Here is a 22,358-nt window from a genome sequence, read left to right as displayed (position 1 = left end):
TTACAGGGTTGGTGATGTTTGTTGTTTGGTTGACTGTGTAATTAGTCCTATTGACAAGGAAGCTTATGCACTGGAAAAGAAGAGGTGAAATAGTGGCTGGGAGATGGCAATCCTGCCCCATTTTGAGCACCTGCGGTGTTGAAATCGGGTATGACTTGGAAAACAAAACAACAAAAAAAACCCCACAACCTCCACCCCCCAAAAAAACCCCAACACAAACCCAAAAACCAAACAACACCCCAAGCTCAGAAGAAAGATATGTAGAAGACCCTCAAGCCACAGTAATTGCCATTAAAAAGGCAGAGCTTGTCCAGATCCACCCCACAGGACCACCTGCACTAAGGGGAACCACCAAGGTATATGCGACACTACAGCGATTGTAAATCTCAGCAGACTTTAACTCTCCCTTTTTCAGATCTTCTCGTTTAGAGGATAGTTCTGGGCAGGGTCAGCACAGATAGATTGCAAGATCTCAGCAGCACCACAAACCTGAAATAACTTCAGTGTTATCATTAGAGGTGCACCAGGTAAAGCAGCAGCAAGGAAATCACAAGCAAGGTGAACGACGGGCCAGCAGAGAATGGTAATTATTAAAAAAAAAACTTTAGTGTTTCAGATTCACCCTGAAAACAGCAAATAGAAGATAGTTGTCAATATACAGAGCTTATCTGCCCATGCAAGATTTTATGATACTGCATTTAGCTGATGTGGCTAATGAAAGAAAACAAACTTGACAAAAATAAGCCCATGAGGACAGTTTAAAACAGTAGATTAAGCCACCTGCATTATATCCTGTGCAATTAAACTCTACAATTAGTATACAGTAGGAAAAATACCAAAATGGTGATAGCATCGCTTATCTGGTTCTCTAGTGAATCAAATTTACAGCCACCCCTGCTACACACCGTACGTTAACTCTTCGCACCATAGGTATGTACAACTCTGAAATATAAAATTATTTGCTTTTGAAGGACAGTGAGCTCCCTCTGGTGAAGGCATAACAAGTTTATTAAGTAAGCACCACCTCTGGAAGTATAATCCCCTCTGGCTTCTTCCATGGAGTTTATTGGTTCAGTTTTCCTAACCATGAGCATCATTAGGGCAATGCAGTAATTAAGAGTTGTTAGAAAGTGAATTCTCAAACTGCAGATTAGAAAATTAAACTATTTCCTGATTACATATTAATGGAGCACAACAATAGCAGTTGCCATAAGCTTGGAAGGCAACCAAGGGATAAATCTGTGTACTTAATTACCATAAACAATGGCTGCATAGAAATGAAGTTTTATGCACATTCCCTTCTGTAATATGTCTGATATCAGTACACACTTGACAATTCTTGTTCAATTATCTCTATTATTTAATGCGCTGTGAACGGCTCTGTGTAAATAAAATTAACCACCCCAATTACTTTGAATTCATCTAGGGACAACGTAATAAAAAATGTGAAGAATTCTGTATGCCTATTAATCTAAAACATTACAGAAGCTTTCACCAGATTTTCTTGTCTATATTTATTTTGTCTACATTTATTTTAGTGCACTGCTAATTCAATTACATTTACCATCAGTGGTCAATCAGCAGCAGCAGAATTTTTTTTAAATTTCATTAATCCTTATACAGTACCACAAACATGCTCATCCATTGGTAAGTACAGGATCTCATACCAAAAATACAAATATGCTTCTACTTGAATCTGGGAGCTTGCAGTTAATCAGAAAAACAATTAAAACCACTTCATACCTTGTGGTCAGATAACAAAACATCTGATAGTTGCAATCTTTTTTTCAAATAGTTGGTTTTGCAATTAGTGAAGAAACAGTGACTGAAAAAGAGCTAAATTTAGAGTAGAGATTCATAAACTAGGCTTCTTTGTTTTTTTATTTTAATTGTATTATGTGATAATTCTGTATTTTAATTGGCACTTGGATATCAAGATGACGGACACCTTAAAATACAATGAGAGAAGAATTTGCAACGGAGAAAGACACTGTTAGAAGTAGAGACAAAACTATTTTATCTGTAACAGGTTAGGCACAACGTGGGTAAATGTAATCCTGAAGAAAGCAAGACAAACCTACCCGTCATCATTTAATGTCAAGCCATTACAGTAGAGGAAGCAGGGAAATCAATGATATTAGATTATGTGATTTTTATACTCAGTCATACAACTCATTCCTGTTACTTGAACCTCTGTGCCATGTTTTCTTTAAACATTTGCACCCACCAAATTTTTTTTAGATTGTGTATTTCATATGGTGTATGCTGCAAAACCCTTTCTATATAGGTAACTCTAACAGACATCCAGACAGGGATAGCAAGCGTGGCATCGGTTTATTCAGTGGAGTTCAGGGCACTGAAGGACTGATTCCCATCACAGTTTTGCAATGTACCAGTAAACTACATTTCAGTGGAACAAGGTGAGATTACATTTTCATTTTAAGTGCAAAGACCAAGGACTGAGGTTACGCCACCAGTGACATAAATTACAGGATATTAATAAAAGTGCGACTATTCAGATTCAAATGGAAATCAGCAAGCCAGGAATTCTAATAACTCTTATTTTTTCACACATCTTAGAAAAGTGTTTCTAGTCAAATCATGAGCAGCTGGCACTGGAAATGTAAACCTTCAGCCAGTTCCAAACTCTTTGGCTGACGAACTTTGAAAATATCAGCTCCCCTTTGGCCAAGAGACAGAAACTCGGCTTCCCCAGCCAAAAAGACTGTCTTGCAGGGCTGGAAAATGGCAACGCATGTGCAGACGAGGACCTGGGCTCTCTTCCTACAGCCCCATTTCCATTAGCTGCTCTTTGCCTAACGCAGAGCAGCAGATGCAAGGGCAGCCGTGGAAGGGTCACCTCTGCAATCCAGGTTACATCCCAGAGACTGGATTAGAGAACACCATGTCAGAGACTCCTCTCATCCCGGTCCACAGCAGAAAGGGAATGAGGCATGGAGAACCTTCAAGATCCACTCCTTGTAGCTACTCACAGCCACTGTTGCCTTAGTAAAGCTAGGGTGGCATTTTCAAACTTTTATTTGCAATGGTAAGTGCCAGAAACTTTCACTAAAAAGTAAGTGGAGTGTCTAATGAAGTTAAACAGTGCCATGAGCCGGAATTTAACAAAGAACACACATTGCCTATATTACAGCTACTTCCTTTCAGTGAAAGCTTTGAATCCTTCCACATTTACCAAAACCTGCATTGTCCAAGGACTAGTCACTATATCCTCCTGATCTTACCGCTAGTCTCTACTAAGGAAATTCCTATTTGTTTTAATGCTTCAATGCATGGGAGCAGTCCTTCCCTATCAAATGAATATAGCCAGAACAGATATTCAAGCTGCAGCCTGAAACAATCCCTCCTGGCTGAGCAACAAAAAGGACTCTCGAACTCAGAGGATGAAGAGCTGCCAGGTGGCAGAGTCTCTCCCCACTAGAAAAAAACATCCCCAGTTTTGTGCTGGAGGAGGATGAGAAGAAAGAGAGACAGCTTTCTTCCTAGTAAGAGTCTAATAAAGAACAGGGCCAAGCACAGTTGAGAAGGAAAAGATGGTCCAGTCCGCAGCAGACACAACAGGGATGAGCAGACCATGCTCCATCTTCTTCTTGAAATTAATTTCAAGGCAATGACTGAGTCATGATGTGAGTCTCCCAGTTGTTTCATTTATCTCATATGGTTTTGGTACACGTGGAAATCCCAATACAAAGTGTGTCTCTACACTGATGGGGACAATCATCCTGCAAATATTCATTAGGACAATTCAGCGTAACCTCTTCCCCATACAGTTGTACAAACACGGCACCCTGCTTCAGCTGTCAAGGAGTAAGGTCAGCAGAGACTCTTACTTGCCTGAGGCTCTCCAATATTACAACTCCAAGCAGTACAAAATTAAGAGAGAGATGTGCTTAAAAGAGAATGTTAATTATAAAACCAATTCATTTGTGGTTCTTGTCCTTCATGTTGTGTTTTCAGGATTCTTCAGTTAGGCTTGCCCATGTGACCTCCTGTCCTGGTTCCTAAAGGCTGCATTTTCAGAAAACCCAAATATCAAAAGACTTTTCAGTACACCTCTGAGAGAGCTGGCAGCATTTCATGTTTCTCATCTTTCTGGTATGTATCAACACCTAGGGGAGTATTTGCAAAACCTCGAGATCAACAGCAGCAGCCCTTCGGGGCTTTTCTACCTATCAGGCTGTGGTTACTTTCTTCCTTCAAACTTGGCTTTACGGACCACTTGGTGGTCTGTGGCAAGCTGGCAGGTCATATGGTGTTGACTCATCTTCTTTGTTTCCAGATTTCTCTCTCAGACAGTCAGACACTCAGGCAAAGCAGCCCAGACCCTTGCAGAAGAAGCTGAGACTACGACGGAAGTGCAAGCTGCTTATTTTTCTGTATCAGGAATTATTTCCTGAAGAGAAGTAGGGAAGAAAAACAAGTGCCATCCTGACAAAGAGAGTCACTAATGAGATGAGATCCAGCAGATCCTCTGAAGCAATTGCAGTAGGTACCAGAGAGGGAGGGAGAAGGAGCAGGCAGGAGAAGAGCCCGCAGGGAAGGAGCCAGTGGACGGAAACTGCATGTGGGCCACAGAAAGAGCTGACACAACAGTGTTTTAACGGAACAGCAAAAAGAGATGTTCAGATTTTTTTCCCTTACCATAACACATCAAAAGCTGTTAAAAAAACCCAACACACACACACAACCCTCCACTCCCCCCCGCCCCCCCAAAAAACCCCCAAAACCAAACAACAACAAAAACACCAAACCCTCCTAATACTACTTTTCCATGTAAGCAATTGCAGTTGCTGCCACAGGGATGTTGTCTGACGACAAATGAGATATTGATTGACGGGAAGGTAGTAAACGAGATCAGGTCTCTGTTAAGATGTGAACCATAGTTAAGAGAAGTTGGAGAATCCCTGCTTTCAAGGCTATAAAGTTAACTATAGGTAAGAAACTCCACTTTTCACGTTTTTTCCTAAATCGTGTTTTTAACCCAAGAACGTAAATAGGATCTTTATCAAGGACTTGTCAAATGATTTGTTTTAAGTTAAATCCTGAATGCTCAGGAAGTGATCAAGAACATAAAAGTAACTTTTTCATTATGGCTGCACCACTTGTCCCTTTATCCCCAGTAAGAGGCGACGCGTATTCATTAGTATTCCTGTTACAACCCTTACAGCTACGCTGTATAAGCCACTCTAGCTGTGTGCTAGTCTCCCCATTTTATGCAGGATACTTAAACATCATCTTATCGTGTGTATGACAGGAAGAATGCAGCAACTTTTGTCATGTTTCAATATACAAGACATTAAAAGACATACGAAATGTAAGAAATCTCTCTAAAAATCGAATAAATTACATAAATCAAACAATAACACAGTTACTAGAGTTTTAAAAATCCCCAAGTGCTATGCTGATGACTCCAATATATATCTAGAGGCGGTATTTGGAGTTCATATAAGACTTGTGAAACCTTGTGCTGGCTCTTTTGTGCAGAACATGTATTTCACAAATATGACAAAGTACACAAGAAAGTGCAGGATAATATACACACATCTTCTCTAGCTAAATAACTAAATGTCATGTAATGCATTTGAAAAAGTACTTCAAAAGCCTGTAACAGGTAAGAAGTCCTACTAAACACGCATTCATCCAGGATGGAAATAGTTTCTGAGTTGCATACTTTTGTAAAACTACTTTAAAAAGTCAAACCACCCAAGCACATGAGCGAGTAAATACATTTAAAAAAACACTCTAATATTTGGATGCATGTGGCAAGTACTTCAAAGTACTGAACTTTAGTTAAAGTCTATTCATCTGTATTTCAAAACACAACACTGGATTAAAATCTACCTTAAAATCTCTTATTTCAGTTAAAGACAGGTTTCAAGTTTATAACATCAGATATATATAACTTATAAAGACAATTTATCCACAGAGTAATTGGATCAACTAACTTTTTTCCCCAAGGGACAGGAAGAACACTTTTTGGACCTACGATATTATCTATTTTTGAAATGTCAAAGCACCATTTGCTTCCAACCGATGCAGTTAAACCTCCCCATCTCTGATGACCATCAACACTTAATATCCATCTAACATTCATCGCAGAAGTCAAAACTACCACACTTTTAACAAAAAATCACCCATGTACTTTAATCCTTTCAACTGCACATACAACAGACTTTTAAACCCCACTTCCCTGAAAATAAATAAATAAATAAATAAAATAATTGTGGAGCATCAGTAACCAGATAGTATTCTCAAATTTCAGTGATCTAGTCAATGGAGCCTTCCCCCATGTACTGTGCTCTGTTTCATGCAGTACATGGCTTTAGCTGGCCAAATCTTTTTTTTCCCACTGAATCAGTAGAACGGTGAAGATCTTTTTTTTTTTTTTTTTTTTTTTAAGCAGTGGCATATCAATGAGGCACAGATGTGTATTCCAACTCTGCATGGATGAGCACACTGTTCAATAGTGCTGGCTCACACGGTATCAGGGCAAGTTATCACTTCCCATGAAGGCACTCTTATCACCAGGGCCCAGAGAGGTGGCTGCAAATCGCAGCCTTTTTATTTTCAAGGCAGTTTTGCTGAACATTCAGGCTTCAAAGATTCACACTTCCAAAACTCTATAAGAGTTTGTGAACGCTCAATTTGCCAAAACTGTTTACAGTGTAATTGGGCACCGTACCTGTGTCCATGAGATAGCGAAGGCGCTTCTCCACCAGCGCGGCACGGGTGTCAATTTGCTTTTGCTCATTCTCTAGTGCTGCCAATTCTCCTACAACATACTGACTGGTGTCTTTGAACCCTTTCTGTTAAAGAGAACAAACAAGAAGAAAAAACATCACTTGTAAGTTGCATTTTTCCTTTCCACAAACACTTAGTAAGGCACTTACCTAAACAACCAAATATCATGCTCGCTACCAAAAAGGTAACACTTACATTTTATAAACTTTACGATTTTGCCAAATGTCCTTATTTGTTTATTAAAACACCCTGTTTTTTCTTTGGGGAACATTTGATTTTGCAGTTTTTTACTACCCAGCTGGCTTTTTGAAATTCCTGTAATTTATTTCTAAGCACGTAAATGCTACTGTAACAAAGCACAATGAAAGGAAACGTAATCCAAATAAAGCACTATGTAATGTGCCATTTCTACTCTGTTCAGGTTTTATTCAATTTTAAAACGCTAACTTCAGGGTCTAGAAGAACTAGCATGAGAATCTCTAATGGCAACTAAAAATTAGACTTTTTGAGATCAAAACTAAACCTGAAACAAGCTCCTTGGCTTGTTTAGCTCTTCTGGGTCAACTGTAACACTGAGGCTTACTGGCCTGGGCTATCACGTCTCTTTGGGTCTCTCTGACTGCAGGCAATTGCCGTGCTTCATGGTGATCTATAAAAATATTGGTAATTACTCTAAGTGTGCTTCTTACCCTGAGAAGTGGTGACAAACGGCACTGGGCAGATGCTCAGGTGCACGGGGCCTAACTCGAGCTGCCCTGCCTCTGCGCTGGCTCACACCCAGCCAGGAGGCAGCCCCGGGATGCCGAGATGATAAACCGCATTGAACCTTCCCAAGAAAGCTGTGGAAATGCTAACAAGTCCGGTTTGCCTCTTTGTACCCTGTCCCATCTCAGCATTGCCCCACAGATGACCACACAAATCTCAAATATCTCCAAAGTGGTTTAGCTTTCCTGCTAGGAGCCCGAGAACAATCATTTAGTACCTCCAGGTTATTCTCATGTGGCTCAACAACTTTCACTCAGTCTTTTGACTGTACCAAGTTATTATGGGCTGTATACAATGCTGAAATTCATTCCTGAAGCATGTTTTTGCATAAGAAAAAAACCAATATTACTCCTTCCGAGTAACCTCATTTTATTCTTCCTCCTGTAAAGGATGCAAATAACACTGCTGTCCCTTGGTAAGAGAAAAAAATACAGGCTTTTTTTTTTTTTTTTTTAATGAGGCTTATTTCTCTACTGGAAGCTAACTTGTTTCTGTGTAAGGTTCTCACACTTTCACTGAATGTTTTCAATTGTTTTTCTGTAAATGTGTCTGAAATCATCAATTCAGCTTCATATTCAGGCAACAGGTACAATAATCACAGCAGCATATTATTTCAAATAAAGCCATATTCAAAGTGAAGGCTAATGGCACGGCTGAACTCTCAGGACCAGTAACAAGCACAGAACTTTCAAATTTGGAATATCTGAATTTAAGCACATTTTGCTCCCATTGATTTGGTCCCTCTCTTCCTAAACAACAGCCAACAGTGTCAGTTCTAATGGAAACCCCTTTTCTACCTGTTGTATAGCCAGAAAAACAACAACAAAACTTCCTGGGAGTAGTCCCTGAAGACCAAAAAAAAAAAAAAAAAAAAAAAAAAAAAAAAATCAGTCTGGGGAGTTGAGGTGATGCGCAATATATTGCCTTTCATCAACTATAATTAATTGAAAATAGTATGAAAACTTCTCTAATGTCAGCACGCATAATTGTTAACAATTGTTATTATAAGATGAAAAGAAATGCTGTGTCAGGCTGAAATAACCTAAGAGTTCATGTGTATCATCTGCATATATAATGTGAAATTACTGTGCCAGACCTCTTCAGTTCTGCAAAAGTACAACCAGGCTAAAAATAACTCCGGCTCATAAAAAGTTCGATGTTTTGTTGGAGATATGACAGCAGTACAAAATCACTACTCAGCTCTAGATTGTTTCAGCAAAAACGACAAATGTGTTTAGATAAATTGTGGAGAGCAACAAACGACCACCATCAAAGGCTGTATTGTGTTTTCAGACAAAAAAAAATTCAGGTTAAAACTTGTTCTGCCTGCCTCTGTCCCACAGCTGTCCATCAAAACCAGCTTTCTCCCTGCGGTCTATCAAATATTTCCCTCACAAATCAATTTTACACATGATCAGCCCATACCCCTACTGAGCTGAACCTCCCCGTTAATTAAGTGAAGAAATTACCATATATATTATATTAATGCAAACATCATTCAGCTAGTAATTCACGGCTGATCTGGATAATGGAAAGGTTGAACACCCATTAACCCAAGCCAACAAAATGGGTTGGCTGAGAAATTCTAGCAGGTCTCATGTGACTCTTCCCTCTAACTGCAGCTCTGCGGTATCTGCTATTGTAATAATTAAAATCCTCCCGGTAGATCAATACTGGAATCTCTTTATGGGAAGTGCCCTGATGGAAATGTCTCAAGGAAGCTGGGGCTGTGGAACTCTGAAAAATTCATTTTTTTTTATCTGACAATTATCACCACACTGCAGACTAATTCAACAGTGCACCCCTCTCACTCTGCTTTGAATGCACTGGAGATTGACATCTAAAAAAACCTAACATCTCATTTTAACAAATAAAGGCACTATTTCCACATACAGTTTGGAATTATCAGCAATCATGAAACCAGACAAAAAATTAATATACATTAAGCACTTCATCTTCTGATGGCTTCCTCTGAGTCTCAGTTATCGCAGCCTTCTCCTCATTTCCTCTCTTTGTATCTTCCTGTATTGATCTCTGCCTTTTCATCTCTTGAAAAAAGGGGAAAGACATGTAAAATTATTATAAAGCTTGATATTTATGTATTGAAATGTGGACTTACATTATCAGGTTTTCATATATTTATTGTTAAATATTATTAAATCATAAGATGGGAAAACAGGGTTTATATTTTCTCCTACCTGGTCTGTTCTCCACGTATTGACTGAAAGACTGGAGCTGAGTTTTTCTGACGGTAGAGTCCTTGCTGAACACAACAGGATTTCTAAACCGTTCTGCTGCTTTTTGTAATCGCTCAGCACGATGTTCCTCTGTTCCATTCTGCTAGGAAAAAACCCAGACATACAACAGTTTCTTTTGTTTACAAATGGGAAGACACAAATTCGAAATGTACGTTTCAGCGAGGGGACGGGACGCAGCTTTTGCAAAGAGGATTTCACAGCTCAGGCTGCAGTTTATATAGGATGAAAGTATCAGCTGCAGAAAAAAAGGAGAAGAGTGATTAATTTTTCTTTTTTTGTTGTTTAATGTGTGGTGGCAACGACTGACTTTTTGCTATGTGGGCACGCTCCTGCAGGACTCTCTACTTACTTAACAGCCAGACCTATTAATTGTGACCAGCATTTGCCAGCGATTCCGATTTTAAACGAAAAATCACTCCTTTGCGACTTTGATTTGCCAAGCGCCGTGCATGCTGCTGCCAAGTAGCGGCGTCTCTACCCCTGAACACGATCTGTATCATTTTAAAAGCGTGTTGCCTTTAGCCCTTCTCCCTGCCCGGTAAAGAAATCTGTCATTTTCTGTAGTCCCACAGACTTGTATGACAAGAAGAACTAGTTTCTAATTTTATGCCCATTGAGATAAACCACTAATGCTGGATGAAGGCTAAAAGGTAGGATTATAATACTACCCCACTGAACTGCATTTCATCAGCTATAACTTTCCAAAGCCAGATTTGTAAGTAAGCCCTTTACAGCTAAGGAAACTACAATTATCTTTTCCAGGGCTTCCTATGTTAATACTGGTAACAAATTCAAATGGTTCTATCAACACGAAATATCCCAGAAGACTGAACCACCGCAGTGTGTGGAAACTGCAGATACCGAGGTGCTGTGTACCAAACAAATATTTCATTTTATACCTAATCTTTTATTATTTTTATTAAGTGTTTTGAAAGTAAATAGGGAAAGGCTAAGATGCATGACTAATAGCTAAGCCTGCTGAATGCTGAAACTGGTTATCAAAAGCTACCAAGACTTTGCCCTTCCTCTGCATTGAGACAATCGGTAATGAGGGAGTTCTCCAATGGCCTATTCTCTGGCCTCAAGGAGGCCGGGGATACACAATCCCCAAGGGAAGGTAACAGTTTATCCTTTTCCACAAACACAGAATGCCTCATTTAGAAACGTGTAAACTGCATTTTATTAAAAAACAAATCCACCTCAATGCCGAGAGCTCCATGAGAACAGATGGACACCATATATTCCCTATAATACCGCTTTCCAACTCTTCCTTAGAAAGATGTACACAGAAATAAACTGTTAAGTTGCGCCTTTTGTGGGAGTACCTTAAAAAAAAAACCCAAATCCAGACTCCTTCACGGAAGCTTTTCCTAACGAGAAATACCATTTTCGTCAGGTTAGGTGATACCAAATTACCCTAAGAGGCAGCCCATGTGTCATTTGTCGAACTAAGCTTAAAAAAAAGTATTGCTTGTATGCTCTGGATGACTTTTCAGCTGCACTAATCGGGTGGTTATGACTCTGGTTAAATAAAAGATGGTTTCCTGTTATTAGCACAATAACCATCTGACAGCCTAAACCAGAGTCTTTACCAAAATAAACAAACACGACTAATTTTTTAGGTCTGGCAACATGCTAAAATATTAGTGTGATTAGCCAGTAAATCCCATTTTAAGAAACCTTTTTATGACTGGGGACTTCTGCCACTTTACAAATGTATTCCTCTAAGCCCACTAATTCAGTTAGCCTTTTCAATCCATTGCATTATTCTTGGGCTAGCTTCATTTTGCATTAAATCCACTGCAGAAAGCTAAATTGAACGCAAAAATCAGACTTGATCCAGGCTTCCTTTTGTTCAAAGATAGAGACCGAAAGTCCTCTGCTGCTGCCACACACTTTCATCACCAATTTATAGGAACCGACAGTGCAAGGGAAAAGCAATGAAAGTCATTGTTTTGGGACTTCAAAGCATCTCTGTATCTGGGGAAGGAAATCCTTTCAGTCAGCAGTGCCTTCCCCCCAGACTGCAGGTGGGTGAAAAGTTATACCCAACTGGAAGTGCCCCAGAGCCATAGGGATATTAATGACATACAGGGACTATTTAAAAAAAAAAATAATAGTAAGAACACAAGGGGTCTAATCAAGAAAATGAAATGAAAAATTGATTGGTGTGCACTTTATGTTGAAGTGGTGAACATTAAGAATAGGCGAAATGACCACATAGTCGTGTCTATTTTTCTCAGAAGCACTTGTTGTCAAGCACCCAAGTATGTATGCCTTTAAAGTGTACCACAGCTTAATTTTAATGGAGAAAACACAGAGGGTCAAACTTGAAAAGTGAAGCAAATCACTGAGAGTCCAATCCTGTTCCCGTTAAAGTCAGGGAGAGTCTTGCTGCTGATTGCACCAGCAGCAGGATGGAGCCCGCACTGTATTTCTGAATTAAGTGACAACCTGAGCAATAAGAACTGAGAAATGCTACTTATATCTCTTACTGTTATGCCAATGACAAGTATCAAGATCAAAAATTTAAAAAAAAAAGGAAAATGTGTTGATTAAGCAACAGGAAAAAACCCAGTGCATTGCAGTCTATGCAACTGCACTGCCATGAAGATTTTCAGCGTTTCTGACTGTTAAGGATTTGATAAGAAATCATTTTCTTCCTCACAAAGTACAAACCCAAAATCGGAACATACAGGTACTGAGACAAAAGCATTAATCAAAACTTACCTTAATGTCTTGCTCTGAGCTATCAGTTACAGCTTTCTGAGCAGCACTGGAGAGTGAATTTGCCACCTGTGGCTGAGCTTCTAGGAGCTTCTTCAGCTTCAAATCCACCAACTTACTGTTTTGTTCTGCTAAATATGCAAATACCACATACAACAGAGTGAGATGCATTTAAATGCAGAGTTTCTACAACAATGCAGCAATGTAAGAGGTAGATTTCATTCACTTTGCTATCATTTCAAACTGAAAAAGTAAAAACTAGAGGGATTTTTTTTTTTTTTTTTTGCTATTTGGACTGGCGTAGACTTGTGTAATGTACACAGATAATGCCTAAATTCTCTCTCTCTATATATATATGTAGCACTCAGCTGAACATGTAAACGTGCTTGAAGACAGCAGATGAAAAAACAGAAAGCAGACAATATTTACTTTAAGTTAATCCCAACTTGTACATACCTATACTTTGGTATAAAAACACACTTAAAGAACCATTTATTTTAAGATGACATATAACAATTTATCACAGATTCTAAGTACTGATAACCCCTCAAGTTTATGAACTACTAATTCATCCTAAGGCTCCCTGGCACAGCTTCTCAACATTAAAATTTCAGTATCAAAAGAGACAGCTTGCTAGTAATATTTTACTATGATTTATAGAATACATTGAAGCCGGGAGACCCGTAAAATGCTTGATAACTGCACTGAAGGGACAGATTGGAAAATCTGCCAAAGCCCCCAAATTTTTTTCATCAGTTTTAGCAACTTGGATCAGAGCCCAAAGAAACAAGAGTTGAGAATTTTACCTCCCAATAATGCTCATTCTGTACGTGACCGTTGACTATATGAATTTGTAACACACCTACACACACAGTTACCTACACATACACACATAATAAGGAGAAAGGTGTTAATAACAAACCACAGCACAGGTCTATGGAGCTAACCCTGGGTAGGAAGGCAGAGTAACGCTACGCAGAAGCCCCCAGACATACTCTACATGCAGCACCATGCGAGAAATCACCCCTGAAATGGAGCGAATGAAGCATCACCTGCATATGTTATGCATGTACTTCTGGGCCTTGGGTCAAACACAGAGAAAACAGAAGTTGCTGCATTTTTCTATAGGCACAGCCTGAGTTTTTCACCACAGGCTGGTAACTTCTAGCTGGTGTGGGAAGTGAAGCCATGACTTTTGCCACACAGCTCCTTCCAAGGTTTGGAGTGCTCCGATTCATGTTAACCAAAATATTTTTGGCATGCTGGCAACCAAATGATGCGGGCCTGCAGCAGCGGCGGGCTGGGCTGGGCGATGACGAAGGATAGTTTCCCTTTCCTCTGGCACACCCAGTCAGGGTGCCCTTAATTGAGGCTCACATGTAAGCACATGCACATTTGCAGGCGTTTATACACAAACATCATGTAATAACTGTGATATAAGAGGCTGACATTTTATCAGATACATTCACAACAGTGTATGATAGCAGTACTGAGAAACACAGACAGATGCAATCTTTAAAACCAACAACCGGCAGTAAAAATAATTTTTAAAAGTTTTTTCTTCTTGAGAGAGAAGGGAGAGACTAAGATTCAGCAGGGGACAAACAAATTAAGATGATCATTGTGATCGTAAATGTGAAATGCCCCTTACAGTTTTGCGTTTCAGTGCTCCCAGGAGATTTAGTCTTCATTAGAACTTGTTATGAATTGGCAGAATCCCACTGAAATCTGTGTACACTGATTTCTATCACAGCATTAGACGGCTTTCTGTATCATTGCCCATTGCCTCCCCCAGTCATTTGTCCCTCTGGCTACAGTGCAGACTGAACTGCAACATGATGTCCCAGCTGTTTTCCAGAATGTCTTCCCATGGTGGAGATGACGCATTGGATAGTGGGTTTGTACCCCTGAGAAGGCATCTCTCAAGAAAAAAGGCCCACAGAAATAAATGTTGGTAAGTCACTGGGGCTGTGTGACAGGAATATTCATTTACTGATTTTCTATTTCTTCTAAATGAACCAGTATTTATTGGAAAATTATTTGCCATGATTCTGCCCTAAATCAGCTTAATTCAAGTGCTGGAAACACTAAATATATTTTCTAATGTGTTTGGAAATCCTCAAATATAAGAAAAAAAAAAACAAAAACAAAGGACATGACTCAAATCTTTAGCATTAAAAAAAGACTAGAAAGAAGGTGCTATATATACTCATCATGGTTGTTTTAATTGACAAAGAGCAAACACTAAATGAAATATTTTGATTTAATATATTATGGACTGCAAACTTGGGTCCAGTGGCATGGGCAAAACCAAGTCAGAGGATGCTGTAAGAAGTTCTCTCTCGTACTGCCTTTATCCTGGTGCTGAATTGTGGTTTCCACACTTCTCCAGGCTCGAGCTGACTTGCTCCCTTGAATATTTTTATTTGTTAAAAACCTATTACCTGAACTTTTGTAAATAGGACTAAGTCCATTCAAATTTCTCCCTCGATGTCCCCACTGGAACAACAAGGTATAAATACAAGAACTGTCCCTCAGGAAGCAACCAGAGGGATAACGAGCTTACACGGAAACACAGAGACATGTTTGCTCCTCTCCACTGGGCGCATGGACCAGGATGTCAGCGCAGAGAGCGGCAGCTGTACTCACCAACGCGACTGCTCGCTCCTCTGGCCTCTCTACCTTGCTTTGTTAGGACAATCCAAGCAGGGAGATTTCAGGTGGCTTTGCTTTAAAAATCTGGCTTGGGGTCTCCTTCCCCACCAAACAGCATGAGAGATTTAAATCTGCTATTGTTGGAAATAACCATGTTGTTGCCGATTTTAAATTTCAACTAAGTGCGAATGCAAAATATTAAAAAAGAACAAGCATTAGGGTTTAAAAGACCTGAAAAGGCACAAAGGAACAAAGCTATGACAGAGAGAAGCAGCACATTAATACTTATATGATGATGGAGTGTTAGTCATGCAAAATACACAAAATAGTCATTATTTAAATTACCCATTGAATCAAGGTCATTTTCTAGGTTAGTAAGCTCATCTCCACCTCCAGTACCAGAGCATTCAGGAACCTCTTCGTTAGTATCTATCTCAATATTATCATCATCCTCATCCTCATCTGTAGGAACACACAGCATTAAGGTTAGTATTTTCTTACATACATGCAACACATCACTAAAAAAAATGAATGCTTCAGAGAACAAACTGAGTTATGATAAAAATGCAAATCATTAAATAAGTCTGGAAGGAGATTTCACTCTGTCCACTCACAGATTTATCTTTAAACTGATGCAATTCAATACACACTCAGGGGACTCTGCTGGAAACTCCTGCTACAATAAAGGTAGAGTCTGGCCTCAGCAGTGGCTGTTCTCTGTGCTCAGTCTCTGGCTAACTCTGAAAAGCACACATGCTTTTCCTTATAACTTGAGCCAAAATAATCTCCCCTAGGCTCCCAGTTCTCTATAAGGCCGGATGGGTGCCGAAGCTGGCATACGGCAGGTTTGGATGGGTCTGGCCAGCAGAAGCACCTGGGAGCTGCAGTCTCTTGAGAAAGGCAGCAGCTTTGGGTACTGAGTTCCCAGCTCAGTGAGACTTGCTGCTCCTTACTTTGCACAATATATCACAGACCAGTGATCACCATACCTTGCTTAGGTCTTAGCTTCTCCTGCCACGTCTGATACAAGGAGGAAAACTACCACCTGGAACATCATGCTGAGCAAGAGCTGACCTCAGGTGTAGCAAGAGCACACTCACAGATTACTGCACCACTCTGAATCAGCATTGTTTGTAAGCTACATGCATTTTAAATAAAATAATAAATTCTAATTATATTTTTTATGGGATCTTTTCTACCAAGTTTCTCAGAGCAGCTTGTGAATATCACTTGTAAATGAGCCTTGTAATGTTTAAAGAAGTAGGCGATTATTATAATTACGATGATGATGATGGTGTAGGTAAATTATGGCACAGAAAGAGTAAGTAACCTGAGGAAGATCAAATAGCAAGTGCTGAATTGTGAGGCAGATGCCAGAAAAAATCCTGACTCACATTTTCAATACAAATATATAATGAAATTAAAGTCCATAAAAGCTAGATTAGTATTTTCAAAGCATTGTATTTACTCACTTTAAAGTCTCATATCAAATGCTACCTACACTTGTTCAGACTTATACAATTTTTTTTTCCTACGTATGTATGCATGCATGTAAAAATGACAAAAAAGAGAAGGCTGGAGTGTGTCTGGAGAAAGATGACACATGTAGCAACTAAAGGAACTTTAAACCACTTCATAATAGGAAAAAATACTAATTATAATTACAGGATATTGGTACATTCAAATGCCATATAAACAAAAAGGATCCTAAACATAGTACCAAGATGCTGTAATCCTGAACACCAGAAGTTTGAGAAAGTTTGGGCCAAGACTGGTGCTGATCACTCATCATCTGTCTTTCAAATACACCAAACCTCATCCCCAGACCTGAAGTTTGCACTTCAGGCCCATGTCCCATGTTGCAGACAGGACGGTCATACAGTTATTTCTTTTCACTACTTTTTATCTCCACAGTCCCTACAATTCCCATTTTAGGAGTCTGCTGAATTTTAATCTGTCTGCTACTCTTTTCTAACAAGCTGCTCCCTCAACTCCTCTGTACAAATCAACGTCTTTCGCAGACCTCTGCCGATTCAGGGTAAGGCTCTTGCTGCAACAGACAGGAGCAAAGAAGTTTCCATTTCAGTGTCTCATTCAACATGTGTTGCAGGTATGATGGAGCAGCAGTCTGTGAAGCAGGACCTTTCCCGTTCAGCTGACCACAATGACTTCCCTGGGCTCCTCTCCACTAATTCTCAATGGACCCTGGAAGAGTCAGCTTTCTTCCAAACTACCCCAGCTTGAGCCAGATGGATGGAGAAGAACATCTCTCCCTGACCAAACCAGGATCTTGTGACCAGACCTGGGACCTGACAGATGGTGCTTCAGGTGTACAACTGGATGGGCAGAAGCACCCAGGAGTCCCCGTGACATCCTTTCTGTTCCCACTTAAATTCACCCAGATGGTTCTGCGATCTGGACTTGCGTTGATTCAGGTAGCGCAGAGGCAGGTGGACAAAGCAGAAGGGCCCAGTGTGATCATCATGGAGAAAGGAATGGGGTACAAAGCAGACTAAAAAGAAAATAGAGAATGGTAAAGCAGCAACAGCAGCAATTGTGAAGTTTTGAATTTTCCTCGAAGCATCTCTACTTTTTATAATGAGGAATCAGACTTCTCACATGATTTTAAATCCTTCATGATGGTGTCAGAGAAATTCAGTGGCACTCAGGCCGCGGTGCTCTCAAACCCACACTGAAAGCGTGACCGGGCTAACAGCAGCAAAGGGCCATGGACACTTGGAAGAGGTCGAAGAGGAAGAAAGGAGGACACCAGCGTGATAGAGGGAAGCCAAAACCACTGTGAGCCTAGAGGCAGGTGACGACTTTCCACAGCACCCAAAGAAGTCAGCTCGCAAGGTCAGCTCACAAGTACCAGCCATTCAGCAGGATGCTGGATGCGTCAAAACAATCCAAACAAGATGACAGGGTTTAAGACTGCTGCATACTAAGGGAATGCTTATATTAGATTATTTGATTTCCTTTAATTTAATATAGTGAGATGAGATCAGAGGCATTGTCTTTGACACCACCATTTTAGGTAACAAAAGAGACGGGAATGTCGAAGACACCAGTTCCTAGTGTCAGATCATGACCTGACCTAGTATTTAATTTAAAGTTGGCAGGCTTTGACTGAATATGATTATCAGAACATTTACACTTCATTAAAAAAATTCAATTTAAAACATTCATTTGAAGTAATTTGAGAAATTTTCAAATATCTTTCAAAATCAACAGATTACTTATTTTAAACCACTCTAGTTCCTCCCTGCCTTCTTTTTTTCCCAGTCCAATATTCTTTCAGTGTATTAAAAAGGGAAATGTGTTTAGAGAGCATGTTGCAACAAGATTTTGCAATTATAAATGATAAAAGGAACAACACGACGAAGAGATAACAGATATCTTTTATGAAAAGAACAAATTACTAGTGTGAAAAACTTAAACCACTTGGTCTAGAACCAGGGCACATATTTAGCAGAGTACTAAAGAACTGCTTCCTTCAAAAGTATGTAAATGTGGATCCTAGAAAGACAGCAAAGCTTCACTATGTCATGAAGAAGCAAACAGAATTAAAGATAAAGGTTTAAGTTATCAACTAAACAGCACTGACCACTACCCACACAGCCTGGACTGCAGTCTGGACTGAAGAGAGATAAATAAGAATCTTTTGGAACCAAATGGAGATGCCAGAATATTGGTGGAAAAAAGATCCACAGGCATTTTATAGCTCATATGTCTTACTATTCAGCTTAAGTTTAGGTTTAATTTGTGGTTAAACTGATATTCTCTTGACTTGGTTGAAGCTTGTCCACATGTGATGGAGTTGCAGCAGATTACATCAATTTCTAGACAAAACCAAAAAGGAACAATTTTCATACAGAGGTAAAAGCACTGATGGGGGTTGGATGACATTAGTGGGAGAAGTGTCTATAAGGTGTCACTGGAGCTGCGTGAACAGTACTTGCTCTTTAGGGAAGATGCCTCCAGGATTGTCTCAGGGAAATCCTTCAAGCTTGCAAATATTCAGATATTTGCTTTATTTACTTTCAGGTACAGAGTTCACTTTAAGGCTAGAGGATGGGACAGGAGCATCTGAACCATAATAAAGGAAGTAAAAGAGGGGAATGGAAGAACTGCAGAATTGAAATGAGATTTCAGGACAAGAAAGTACAGCAGTAACTGCCTACAGATTCAAATACTGCCTGTTAAGAATATTAAATCATGGACTTAACACTGTTCTATGAGTCGGAGTGTAAGCATGATGAGTAAGCCTGAGCTACCATGTACATTCCCTCCAAATCATTGCCTCAGAAGTAAAATCTGTAACATAGCCAGAAAACATTAAGCATGTAAGTGCAATGCAATGTCAGTGGGCTCTCTGTGGCGAGTTTTTTAACTGCAGCACACCTTTCCAGCTTTTGGTATTAATTCCAAAATTTTTGAAAACTTTTATTCTCTTACAATACATTTGGATGTTGCTTCTCCTGTGTTTTTAGTACTTTTTTCACCAAAGCTGCTTCGCACTATACTTGTTTTACCCCCTGTCCTCTCCATTGTTCCCTCCCTCCGCTGCCTATGCGCCACCTCTCTATCTGAGCCACATCCTCACAAAGACGCCATCTCAAATAAAGGATGGAGATGTGCCAGAGAGTAAAGAAAACACACTACCCAAATCCCACAAGAGTCGACAGGTATCCAACTGCATGGGGACAATACCTAGATAAGATGTCAATTCCTTTGTCCCGTTGCTGCTGGGAAAAAGGAGGGTATTTGGATTCCTATCTCGATCCCGTCCCTGGACCCATCTCAAGGCATCCGCTTATCAGCCTGAAGCTAGTGGGACATCTAATAAATTCGAAGCTGCCATCCCAAACCCTCTGGCAGTTGGCAGGAAAAAGTATTTTCTGTCTCACATGCCAAATAACCTATGAAAAGGACTGGATTTCATAGCAAAGGATCCTGCTTATCCAGGAAAGTTTCAACTTGCCATAGGCATTTGAGTTTTTCAGACCATGATTAAATAAAGCCTTTTACCAGAGAATGTAGCACTAGTGCCAAAGCATGAAACTCTTAATGAGCATATAGGAACACTGAAAGAGATCACATTTTCACCTACAATAGTGAGCAAGAAGTTAGTCTTTAAAAACTCCAAAATCTCACAGCTGAAATGTCACTTTTTTCTGGAAAAACTGAATTGAGAGAAAAACTATTTGGTACATTCCTTTTCATAAATTAAAACGTAGCAATCAATGCAGAAGGAGAGATTAATGAAGGATAATGGACAAGAGAGCTTGGAAGATGTTATTATGAGCTTGTCTTGGGTATCGTATAGGGAATAAAGCACTATACACAGAAAAAACCCTACTACATGTGAATGCAGTCAGAGGCAATACTCAGTTATAATAAGGAGACTGTCTATTAAATCCTAATGTCTGGTGAAAATAAATGAAAAAGACTAAACCTAGAAATAATTATCATTTATTTGGTTTATCAAGTGGTGGTGTCATTTCACAGAACTACTCCATTTTAGAAGAATTAATTTCTTGAGTGGTGTGGTAGAAGTATGTGGAAAATGTGCCATAAGGGAAGCTTTGTGAAAATGAATAAGTAGAAGGAGGTGCTATAAAATGCACATTGACATGAAAAGAGCAAAGATGAATAAAAGGAGACAGAAAATGAAAACTGTAAGTCCAAAAGAAGTTCAAATAGCTTCGTCAAAAAACTGTACAAATAAAGAAAAATCAAAGTAGGAAATATAAACCAAGTACATAACTCCAAGCACGTGCAAAAGTAGGAAGCATTGAAATTATTATACTGTACAAAACCCAACAAGTATAGTGTCAATAACTTTATAAACAAGTTGTCATCAGTACTGATACTGTCTCCTACTTAAATAACACCGAAACTCTCTGAGTGCATATGCAGTCTATATGTATAAATACTTTTTTTTTTCCATTATATATGCACAACGCACAGTTACGTCTGAGACTGTTTATAAACTGAATGAATGGTAGGAATAGCAATGGCAAAATTCAGAGGAAAATGTGAACAGGGAAGGGCACATCCCAGAAAGCACCACACCAGGTTATTTAGCAACACCACAAGTGTGACACTGTGACAAAATAGGGCAACTACCACCCAGGTGAGCACTTCGGATATACCCAGAAAATGTACCTTACTTGGAGGGGAGAAATGGCAGGAACAGCTATGCACAGGCATGATAAAACAGTGAGGAAGAAGTGATCAAATAACGTAGAATGGGGAGTCATAAATTGTGAAAAGGGCTGAAGAACACCATAGTCTACTTAATATACAAGTCCTGTGCAATTTTGCCTGGCCTGTCTTGCTCCCTCCCCTTCAAGGATGTAATTTCCCTATTTACCACAAAAGAGAGTTATCTTGGCAAGCTTGGTTTATTAGGCAAAGTGAGAAAAACTGAAGACCAAACCCAAAGGGAGACATACAACTAACTGCTTTTCTCTTTGGTGTTAAATGGAACAGAAGGGTAGGGTTTAGGGTGCAATGAGACTATATTTAAATAGTTATGCACATAAAATACACGTAGTAGAGAAGAAAAAAGGGGTGTTGTTGAATCTACGTGCATTGTGAATGTAAGGCTGGATTTTCCTGACACTTTGGCTTATAATTGAGTGTTAGCATGAGAAACACAATTTTCCCTTAGCATATGTAGAAGACACTAAAAGAGCAGGAAGCCTCTACTGGAACATGTGCTCAGCACCCATTTGAGCTTGAGTGACACTACATTACTCCAGTTCGTAGCGTTGTCAGGTATATGAATTTTAACGACATTTCAAAGTCAGTTTAATAACATTATAGCAATATTACAACTCAAAATCTGTAAAGGCAAGTCGTATGTCAAAAGATTGCCATTTAAAATCAAAAGGTTGTTGCCCTCGCGTCCCCTGGGTTGCCTTTAAAATTCTCTTGCCCAGCAGTCTTTTGAATACATTTAATACAAAATAAGTTTCTTAAGTATTTCTAATGTTGTTTTCCCCCAAAATTATGTCCATGCTCCGATATAAAAATATATATGTATTCAACCAACAATCATAAAATACTAAAAAACTGTGGGTAACGACAAATTTGTAAATAATGGGCCAATATGAGCTACTTGTTCACATACCACCTTTTTCTTTCGATTACATATCTGCTTTTCTTTTAATTGTTGGAAAT

The 22,358-nt window shown here is 39.4% G+C and overlaps 1 protein-coding gene across 9 annotated transcripts in view; it reads right to left on the bottom strand.

The window, feature by feature from the left end:
• EHBP1 (EH domain binding protein 1) overlaps positions 1–22,358 on the bottom strand; it is a 224,540-nt gene that overhangs the window by 30,484 nt on the left and 171,698 nt on the right. For 3 of the 9 annotated variants that reach the window (XM_065631700.1, XM_065631699.1, XM_065631702.1), the window contains 5 exons: positions 15,513–15,629; positions 12,516–12,643; positions 9,726–9,867; positions 9,469–9,575; positions 6,704–6,827 (listed from right to left, as the gene is read on the bottom strand). In XM_065631700.1, the coding sequence (XP_065487772.1) occupies positions 6,704–6,827; positions 9,469–9,575; positions 9,726–9,867; positions 12,516–12,643; positions 15,513–15,629 (618 nt within the window). The remainder of the gene's footprint in view (positions 1–6,703; positions 6,828–9,468; positions 9,576–9,725; positions 9,868–12,515; positions 12,644–15,512; positions 15,630–22,358) is intronic. The other 6 variants (XM_065631701.1, XM_065631707.1, XM_065631705.1 and 3 more) reach the window with 4 other exon arrangements.

Source organism: Caloenas nicobarica, chromosome 3 (genome assembly GCF_036013445.1).
Source record: "Caloenas nicobarica isolate bCalNic1 chromosome 3, bCalNic1.hap1, whole genome shotgun sequence".
NCBI classification, from domain to species: Eukaryota; Metazoa; Chordata; class Aves; order Columbiformes; family Columbidae; genus Caloenas; species Caloenas nicobarica.
The sequence above is the reverse complement of the archived record's forward strand: the minus strand, read 5'-3'. Positions and strand labels throughout refer to the sequence as shown.